The sequence below is a fragment of the Taurulus bubalis genome (genome assembly GCF_910589615.1).
Source record: "Taurulus bubalis genome assembly, chromosome: 19".
Classification (NCBI taxonomy): domain Eukaryota; kingdom Metazoa; phylum Chordata; class Actinopteri; order Perciformes; family Cottidae; genus Taurulus; species Taurulus bubalis.
This window is the reverse complement of record NC_136607.1, coordinates 16,302,015-16,311,785: the sequence shown is the minus strand read 5'-3', so window position 1 is coordinate 16,311,785 and position 9,771 is coordinate 16,302,015. Positions and strand designations below refer to the sequence as shown.

General features: G+C 39.8%; 1 protein-coding gene across 1 annotated transcript in view; it reads right to left on the bottom strand.

Annotated features, from left to right (window-relative positions):
• Positions 1-2,503: 2,503 nt before the first annotated feature.
• col27a1a (collagen, type XXVII, alpha 1a) overlaps positions 2,504-9,771 on the bottom strand; it is a gene marked incomplete at both ends in the record, with an annotated part of 61,880 nt that continues 54,612 nt past the window's right edge. The window contains 27 exons of the mRNA XM_079235616.1: positions 2,504-2,650; positions 2,770-2,988; positions 3,110-3,219; positions 3,319-3,487; positions 3,591-3,641; positions 3,756-3,782; positions 3,884-3,919; positions 4,022-4,039; positions 4,167-4,202; positions 4,289-4,342; positions 4,428-4,490; positions 5,781-5,834; positions 5,945-6,052; positions 6,170-6,277; positions 6,711-6,818; positions 7,016-7,069; positions 7,610-7,663; positions 7,767-7,820; positions 7,894-7,947; positions 8,044-8,100; positions 8,545-8,598; positions 8,700-8,753; positions 8,866-8,973; positions 9,092-9,145; positions 9,244-9,351; positions 9,466-9,519; positions 9,620-9,673. Coding sequence (XP_079091742.1) covers positions 2,504-2,650; positions 2,770-2,988; positions 3,110-3,219; positions 3,319-3,487; positions 3,591-3,641; positions 3,756-3,782; positions 3,884-3,919; positions 4,022-4,039; positions 4,167-4,202; positions 4,289-4,342; positions 4,428-4,490; positions 5,781-5,834; positions 5,945-6,052; positions 6,170-6,277; positions 6,711-6,818; positions 7,016-7,069; positions 7,610-7,663; positions 7,767-7,820; positions 7,894-7,947; positions 8,044-8,100; positions 8,545-8,598; positions 8,700-8,753; positions 8,866-8,973; positions 9,092-9,145; positions 9,244-9,351; positions 9,466-9,519; positions 9,620-9,673 — 2,067 coding nt within the window. The remainder of the gene's footprint in view (positions 2,651-2,769; positions 2,989-3,109; positions 3,220-3,318; positions 3,488-3,590; positions 3,642-3,755; positions 3,783-3,883; positions 3,920-4,021; positions 4,040-4,166; positions 4,203-4,288; positions 4,343-4,427; positions 4,491-5,780; positions 5,835-5,944; positions 6,053-6,169; positions 6,278-6,710; positions 6,819-7,015; positions 7,070-7,609; positions 7,664-7,766; positions 7,821-7,893; positions 7,948-8,043; positions 8,101-8,544; positions 8,599-8,699; positions 8,754-8,865; positions 8,974-9,091; positions 9,146-9,243; positions 9,352-9,465; positions 9,520-9,619; positions 9,674-9,771) is intronic.

The following is a 9,771-nucleotide window of genomic DNA, read 5'->3' as shown; positions in this document are numbered from 1 at the left end:
CACGCAATTTTCAGATCCATAACCATGAGTGAGCAATACTGTGAAATTATGTGAAACATATACAATTGTTAACTGTACTTTTATTTTATTAGAGTTGTAAATATCAAGCTTTAGATCTTTGCATTTCTTTTAATCTGTCTTCAAATATTTGTGTAAATTAAATTAAATAATGTTACACACCATGTTTTTCATTTGTTATGCTTGTGGATATTCCAGCCATTCAGCCATAGTTGAAAATTAATAATCCACACACAAATTAAAAGTATTTATTGAACAAGTAGACAAATAAAGGATGCTAGCACCAGAAATGGTCTTCTTTGATGACTGAATGTATTTGGCTGATATTTCCAGACAGGCTTTAATTATAAAGGCAACAGAAAATCTTTGCTCCAAGTCATGTGTAAAAAGGTGAGGTATTCTTAGCTCGTTTTAATGTCTACAACAGATTTACAAAAAGAAGAAAACATTTTCACAAATTTGCATAATTATTTAAAACACAAGTTATAGTATAGCACAGAGTCCTGGTACAGTACATGGTTGATTATCATAGAGGAAAAACAACATAAAGCAAATGAACAAAAAATAAAAAAATAAAAGATAATTAACATTGCAATAAATTTGTTCTCTGGAGCCCCAAATTTATACATAAAAAAACTATAAACTCCAAAACCAGTTGGGCAAACTGATATATAAAGTTGTCAGAAAGAGTAGTATTGCTTCAACCAACAGAACTTGCTCAGTCAACAACCACGTTAACAACATTAAATAACATTAAATTAGCAAGAGGGGATCCACTGTTACAGCAAGGTTTGCACAATTATACACACTTGTGTCCAGCTACAACAAAGAAACTTTTATTTAATTAAAACTATCTCCGCTAGTTGTGTTTCTAAAAAATATAACATACAGCTGAGGGGTGGGGGCTTTGTACAGAGTATAAGATCATTTTATTCTTAAAAAATACTTCAAACCCTGTGATTTATACTGGATACAAAAAGGAGTAATTTGTTTTTAGTTTTTATAGTTATGTCTAAACATTTTTTAAATCAGAATAAGCATCTTTGTAAATTGCAATATTGAACAAAAACAGACTAATTAGGGAAACTATGTAGTTTGTGATGGGATATTATCATCATAGTGCATTATGGAAGCTATGCAATATATTATATTGACTTTTTGTATTAATCTAAGCAAGCATGCACTATGAACATCAGAATATTTCAGCAAAGTGGTGTAATTACAGCACTATGGTTAGCACCTTAGATAATTTACTCAGCACCATGTATTAGAGAGAGGATGGGATGGAAGATGGGGGTTTAATTTGGATTCATGGACCCACTCGCCTCTCTCCTGTGGCTCAGTTCTCCTCTAAGGAATGCCTGCACGTGTAGTCTGTCTACTGTAAGTGGGGTAGAAGAAGATATTTCCCCTCCTATCGTACTTAAGGAAGCATGGAACTGATCCATCAGAGTTGTAGAGAAGTTAATAAATGAATCACTACTGAAACTAGAGCTCCATATTCTTTCTTTTTTTTACCTTTATAACCGCAGATATTCTCCCTAATCATCAGTGGTATCTGGTTCAATAATGTATGAATAATACGTATAAGAATAAGTATTTAATGCACTCACGCTCCATGTGGACGGCGTGTGTGTGGCTGAGAGTTTACACTGGTTCCCACATTTGGGATGAGACTAAAAGCCACGATCTCCCATTTGGAGCACTAGTAAATACAGATGTGATATCTGCTCAAATTAAGCAAATGAACCTGCCTCTGGATTTATTCACACGTCGGCAAGAAAAAAATGGAGATTAGCACCAAAGGAAAATAAAATGGCGCCCCTGAAAAATCCTTCCATTTGAGTTTAAAATATTAAATTATCTTCTCATTTTCTATTGCACTTGAAGATTATTTATTTCCAGAAGATATACATATATAAAAGTTAATAATAAGCATACATATATATTATGTACATTTAACTGATCCCAATTACTTTAATTCTTCTCTCCTAACAGAATTGAATTCCTGGTATTTAAAAAAAAAAAAAGTACACACAGTATACAGATGTATACAGTTAAAAAAATAAGTTACTATAATGTCCGCTGATTAACTTGGCCTTGGTCTCCCTTCACTTAGCAATGTTCTCGAGAGATTGTGTGGCATGAAGCCTTTTTTTCTCCAAGCGGGCGTACACATGGAGATCCTTCTTGAAGAGCTTGAAGAAGCTTCTGCCATATGGAGAAGCTATTAGTGCAAGACCTCTGCTGCTCCTCCTCAGCTCTTCTTTGGCCCTCCAGCTCCCCCTGTGCTCCCTCCCTCTGTGTCTGCAGTCCAATGGGAGTTTGGGAGTGAAGCAGGATCTGGTTGGAGGGAGGCTTGTACTCGCTTGGATTATTTTGCCATGGATTGGAGGAGGTTGCTCCGATCTCCACGCCCGCATGAAGGTGTCACCAAGGGCTGATGATCCATCCCTCCACGCTCAGAAGACTTACAGGTCAGCCCTCACAGGAAGCATACAGGACCTACTTCGAGGTGGTAATGTGAGCCAGGTGTAGTCTTGGGGAGGTTGTAGATGTCAACCACGGGGAGCAGAGAGGGATCGAGGAAGTGGAACACAAAATGGGTTTGGTGCCAGCGGCCATCTTTCACCTGAAACCGAGATACACAAGAAATGTTATAGTCCAAAGCATGGACGTTTCAACAAGTTTGAAAAGTCTGAATGTCATGACTAAAGGGCAGTAGGCCAGATGCCATCTAGTCTGTCCTACCCAGCAGGAGTCTTCTATGACTTCTGGGTCGAGTTCTCCTCCCGCCTCGAACACCTCCCCACTCCAGGATTTGAATCTCACAGAGCTCTGAGCGGCCTGCTGATCCTCAGCTGACCTCCAAACCGAGAAGTTCAGACAGTGGATGATGATGTGCTGCTCTGCCTCTGAGCTCAGCAGGTGCAAGAAGTTCATCTGGACACGACCGACGCTGATAACCGGCTGCTCAAACGGGCAGAACGGACGCTGATTAACACCCTGCTATGTACTCATGCGTGTAATAGTTCTTTAAATTGTGTAATATTTGCTGATGTCATTGGAGCTTTTATTGTGTTTTCAATACCTTGGATACAGTTATTGGTTTCAGGCAAGTCTGGCCACCTCCAGTAAAGTTGCAGGAGACTTCGATTGTATCTGACGAGCAGCCCAGGTTGGGGTCCATCCAATAAGTGCCTGCAAATGCAAACGCATATGGGGGTAATAAGTATATCTAAACATAGAATCGCCCTCTGTGTCAGCCTCCAACACGACACAACAATCGAACACCCTCACCATCGTTTAACTTCTGTTCACAGCTGTGCAGGTCCCTGCAGATGCGGGCGGGGTTGTCCCGAGTGCCCAGCGGGTTCTTCAGGCTCTGGATCAGGTTACTGAGGTAGTGGAGGGTCTTAAAGATCTCTGTGCCCTGGTCCAGCATCGGCAGGTCCATCACTAGCTTATTCTGGAGGACAGAGCAAGAGGTGAAGTAAGTCAGTGCAGTTTACAAAACCGTAAAAGATAACGAGCAATAATACAGAGAAATGTTGATGTCATACTCCACTAACCTCAGCCCTGAGTGGGGTGTGTGAATCCATAAACAAAAGACCATCTTCCATCTGCAGAAAATAACAGAATATTAAAATAGCTCACCAGTGTAATTGTATCTTTCTTGATAACACATTTCAGTTTATATTGGATTTAGTTAAATCAGCAAACAAAACATGACTTACAAATGATAGAGGGATACCCGGGCGACCCTGAAGGAAAAAAAAAAGAAAAGTTATTTCATGCAACTTGAATATGACGTTATGTTTGTTTGACAGATGCTTAAACTGCTGCTTAAAGATGGAAAACTTACTGGGAGTCCAGGGAGTCCACGAGGCCCAGGAGATCCCTAATGAAGAAGAAAAACACACATGCAGGATGAGGTTTTAAGTGGCCATAGAAAATACAAATGATATGTAGCAACAGAAACTGACACACTATGCAAACATACCCTTGGGCCTTGAAATCCCTGTGCAGAGAGAGAAAAGACATATTGTCAGCCTGAATATCGTCATCAAATCTGTTTTTCACACATACAATGTAAACAAAGTGTAAAAAACTGAAATGAGTCAATGTGGTAAGAAATGGAGACTTACACTCTCTCCATGATTGCCCTTCTCTCCTCTCGGACCCTGTAAAGAGATGTACACAGTCAGTTGGCTACAGAATAACAGCAGATAGAAATGTTGAAGCTGATCTCAATCTGTATAATACACACCACGCCTCCATTGGGACCAATAATTCCCACGGGGCCAACCACTCCTCCTCTGCCCTGATGGAGAGGAACAGGAGAAAAACAATGAAAAAAGAGGTTCAGAGTTTCTCGTCAGTGTCAGCTAGATCACGAGTCTACTCACCATTGCGCCCTGCGGCCCCTTTGGTCCCCGTATGCCCTTTGGCCCAAAGTCTCCTGGAGCCCCCTGAAAACAACAGTGACATTTGTTTTAAACACACTCTTCGCACACGGACCTGTTTAAAACGGTAATACTTGATGTCAGCTTTCGCAAAATGTCACACAACAACGGCTATCTCCTCACTATGTCTCATCCCGGATCATCTAACACTCACTAACTGTTTCCATGCAGCAGACAATGTTTCCAGCTGTCTTCAAAGATTTTGGCTTTGGGCTCTGTGAAGTGATTTCAATAGAATATATTTTTTATAGCCACCAAACCACACAGTTGGAATGCGTTTGTGGAACTGGAGAACACAGAGGGACTCTCAGTGTTTCCTCACTGAATAGCTAGAGATGAGCTTATGTCATTTTCTTTGATGTAGGTTTAAAATAGGATATATATATATATATATATATATATATATATATATATATATATATATATATGGTCAATGATGAATAAGGCTTCTAAAAAAGTAATTAAAAACACAGCTCCCTGTGTCGTGCTGATTTCTCTTGACTTGACAGTGGCTTCTTAAATAGTTAAAGAATAATCAATATTATCATGAAAATGGTTTGAACGTGTATAATATATTTAACGTAACACTGTTAAACCTTTGACATTTTTAATAAATAATCTTAAGCGTCAGATAACAATTCATATAGTGAAATGACTTGCAGTTGTGCCATTTGACATCTGCATCACCTGAGTTTTGCAACTAATTTCAAATTAAACGGGCATATAGTAGGACGCTAGCATTAGCTTTTGTTCTTGCTAGCAACTTCATTTATAAACATTTTTCTTTATTTGAGTGTTATTTTATAGTTTTTATACTCTGTCTGATCATTTGCTGGGACAGCTGTGCCACCTGACATTTTCAAGGTTTGAGGTGCCAAAACATAAAAGAATATATATTATTTAAATTAACTGAAAATATATTTAAACTGAATAGGTGTTATATAATTAAATGATATATGTCATGAATTGATAAAACGTTTTTTAAAGGAAATAATGGATTTGGACACAAAAATAAGCACGTCATGTCATTGACCCATATATATATATATATATAGTTATGTAAAATAGTAAAACAGACTTAATTTGTAGGAGTAAACTACTTAGATAGTAATCCACTTCCTGGACAGACTGTTTAAAAACTAAGCGAGGAGTAAAAAGCAAACTGTTCAGAAATTAATTCAACTGTTCTTCCAAAAAGGGCCTTTTCTATCAGAGTAATTTCTGCAGATACACCAACCAGAATTCAGTGGCTCATTTAATGATGTATGATTTAATGATGTTTGGTGCTGAACCTACCCGTGGTCCAAAAACTCCCCAAATTCCTGGAAAACCTGGTCCCCCTGTATCACCCTGAACAAGAATGAAATACACAATGAGTAACACAGGATCTCCAAAATGTCATAAAATCAAATCATTCAAGGTGTTTATAAGGCATTGCCTGCATTACAGTTGCTACTCACAAGTTGTCCTTTCGATCCTTGCTCTCCCTGTGTCCCTGGTAGTCCCATTCCACCTCTGAAGCCTCTTTTCCCTGGAGGTCCAATCTGACCTCGAAGACCCCGCTGACCCTGGATGGATAAAAGATCAAATGACTGAGTGAAAATCGCTCATGGGGAGTTAAATATGCATTACTGGATTCATAGTTTAGTATAATCAATATACAGCATATTACTCATCTCTCTTACCTTTGGTCCAAAGGTCCCCTGATCTCCCGGGAGTCCTGGACCACCGGTTTTACCACGTGAGCCCACTTTGCCAGGAAGACCAGCCTCCCCATCATCACCATGCTCTCCCTAAATAAATATCATGGAGACCGAATCGATAAGATTAATCACAAAGTTAACAAAATGAACAATCAATCAACAATTATAATTTTTTGGCAGGACCCAAGGATGGCGATTCATCCAGCTCCTTGACCCAGAGTGCAACAGAGGATAAGATCTTTTTATTTAATAGACAGGCATGGCATGTGCTGATTCATGGTTCTCAGAGGATAAACCTTTTACAGTTTAATGACTATCCTCTAGCACCACGCTCAGGGCAAATCTGGTATTTTTCTGCCCAATTACAGGTAACATAGCAATTGTTGTTCTTTCTGTCCAATACATTTTCATTGTGTAACAGTATGGATATTTAAACATTTGGGCATGCTAGCAAAAGCATGTGGCATTGTATAAACAGGATAAATAAGATGAATGAACAAGAGATCTCTTTGTGTTGTCTCACCGGCATGCCTTTACTGCCATCCTTTCCTGTGACTCCATCCATCCCGGGCACACCCTCGAGCCCCTCTCGACCCACCACACCTCTGGGACCGGAAAGACCATCCCCACCCTGAGGAGAAGAGAGGACTTTTCAGAAATCTGGACCAGTTTAGTTTAATCCATTTCTGATTTTTTTCCCCCAATTATTTTAGTTGTGGACACAAACTTTTTAAATGCACACGGTATGCAAAACATCTGGCGAGTGAAATGAAATGCTGCAAGTCACTGAAGCAGGTGTGGATGTATGTTCTTGACTCGTTAACTTACCTCCAGTCCTTTGGTTCCTTTTTGTCCTGACTGACCCTTTTTGCCTTTTTGACCCTGAAGAGAGAGAACATGTTTTAAAGGTATTGATTATCTGATCATCTGCTGCTTATTGTTTTTCACTGTCATTGAGCTACAGTGGAAGAAAAGTCTCCTGTTATCGCTGTCTTATTGGCTGGGTATTACAGTGAATCAGCTGTCATGCTTTTCATACCAAGTCTGAGACAAATGGAGACGGGGTGGGGAAGCAATTAATAGTTAACTACCCTTTAGCGGTGCAAGTGATAAAGTAAAATACTTTGAAGCTAACATTTATGCAGATGTTGGTGAACAGCAAGACATTTCTTTCACAAGCCAAAAGAAGCAAATAACAGCAGCTTACTATTACAGTACTTTTAGACTGATTAATGGCCTCTTTACGAGATATTTTTGTTGTATCTTTGATAAGTTCATTACTAAGGCATTCAGCTTACACCATATAATAGCTTGAACATAGTATCCAAAGCTCTCATTGACTGATACATAAATAGGAGTGCATATCATTTTAACTCCGCAAACATGCACAAAACAAAAATGTTTGTGTTTTGACAGCCTTACTTGATCTCCTTTGGCCCCTTTGGGTCCTTGTTGCCCGTGAGGTCCAGGCTTTCCCTGAAATGAGCAGTCATGTTATTGAAAGCACATAAAGACAACCTGTGTGTGTTTGTTTATGTCGACTAGACTGTGTATGGAAACCACAAGCGTTGACACTCACAGGTTGTCCATGAGCTCCAGACCGGCCTCTCTCGCCATCCAGACCAACTTGACCCTGAGAAAGAGTAACAGAATATAAGCCACATAAACCCAAATAAAATAAAAACGCTCAAAGTCATAGTACTTACTTTATACCCCGGATCTCCTGATTCTCCTCTCTCTCCTCTGTCACCTGGAGTACCCTGATAAAACAAGAAATAGTTAACAGCAAATCTATTTTTTTTATGCAATCTTACAGCAAACAAGGATGGAGAAAAAGAAAGTCAGGTGTGACTTACTATGTCACCTGGAGGACCAATAGGACCCTCTACTTTTCCATCTTCCCCATGCTCGCCCTGTGGATGAAAAGCAGAGCAATGAACATTTAGATGCTTCAATACACTTTATCCAGCTTTTGAAACATCTCCTGAAAGGTTTACTTTGTCCACGCCTTTTTTTTTGATGCGCTCACATGATTGGTTGGAAGAGTTACAGATAAAATCTAACAATGTCCCTGTTTTAAAAGTAAAAGCCATGATTAACATGGGGTTGACTTTGATGATGGCAGTAAGATATCCAAACAAAGCTGATCACTACAAGCTGCTTACAGAGAGAAGTGCATTTTTAAGATGCTCAATAATAAAAAAGAAAAAACACAATAAAAGAAAACACTACTTCAGTTCAACTTGGTAGTTCTTTTTGATTTGTGGCCAATCCAAACTGGTGCTGGGATATACTGGGAACAGATAAGAAGGAAGAATAAGGAGATCAGTGTTACACATAAAGTGAACGAGGTGTACCTTTTCACCTTTTGGTCCTGGAGACCCCATGGGGCCCTGTGATCCCTGATGGCCCTGCAAAGACAAGACCCAAGACATGATGCTACGTGAAATGATTCACCAAATGCACATGGCCATCCACATGAATACACTTGCTTATCCTAAAGTAATCTTACCTCATAACCTGCAATACCAGGTTCCCCCTGTTGACCCATTTGACCAGGAGCCCCCTAACGAAAACAAATATTGTGTCTTCACTACATGTAATTTAGATGGCACTCAAACTTCTTATTAAAACAGTCTTCCAAAATATATGATGAAATCATTACTGTTCCACTTTACCACGTGTCCAATGGTTCCTCTGGACCCCTTCTGCCCAACGAAACCTGGCGGTCCAATCTTCCCCACCGTCCCAGTCTCCCCAAGGTGACCTTGATGACCTTTGGCACCCTAAACACAAAAACAGTAAGTTACAGAACAGCTGAACCCATAGCATCTCTGTGTCATTGCGCATGGATGCTTTTGTTTTCTAAACTAAAGGATCAATCTGCCATTGAGAGGATAATACCTTTGACCCTTGTTTGCCTCTTTCCCCAAATGTGCCAGGTTTCCCTTCTGGACCCTTTGGAGAGAAAACAAAATCAGGAAACAGCCAAAGAAAGTCAGTTTGCAAAAAATATGTGGCTATAATTTTCTTTTTCAGAAAGATAGACCACTTACTCTGACACCGTTGAGTCCAGGATTTCCAAGTGGGCCCTCTTTTCCCTTTAGCCCGATTTCACCTTTTTCTCCGTTGTCGCCCTCCTGACCCATGTCGCCTTTTTCACCCTGAGCATATGCACATAAAGACTCTATTTAAGTTGCTTTACCTCAAACATGCTGATTAAGATTACGCTTTGAGTTGATGTCTCATATCTTTAATTAATTAGGAAGAGACGCTACCTTGCTTCCATCGGGACCAGCTGCACCAGCTTCTCCCTCTAGGCCTGGCTCTCCCTGTTATACGCAAACAGCACACACACAAATACAATGGTTAGTGAAATGAACAGCTCCACCATGTTGCAGATATTTGATAGTGTAATGCTGATGAACTGACCCGCTGTCCTATTAGTCCCTGCTCTCCGATGTTCCCAACAGGTCCAATGGCTCCCTGACACATGAGCAACGGGGCACAGACAATAGTCATTATGTCTTTCTTGGAATTAATTAATCTAGTTTTAGACATTTTCTTGAATTTAGGCATGCAAC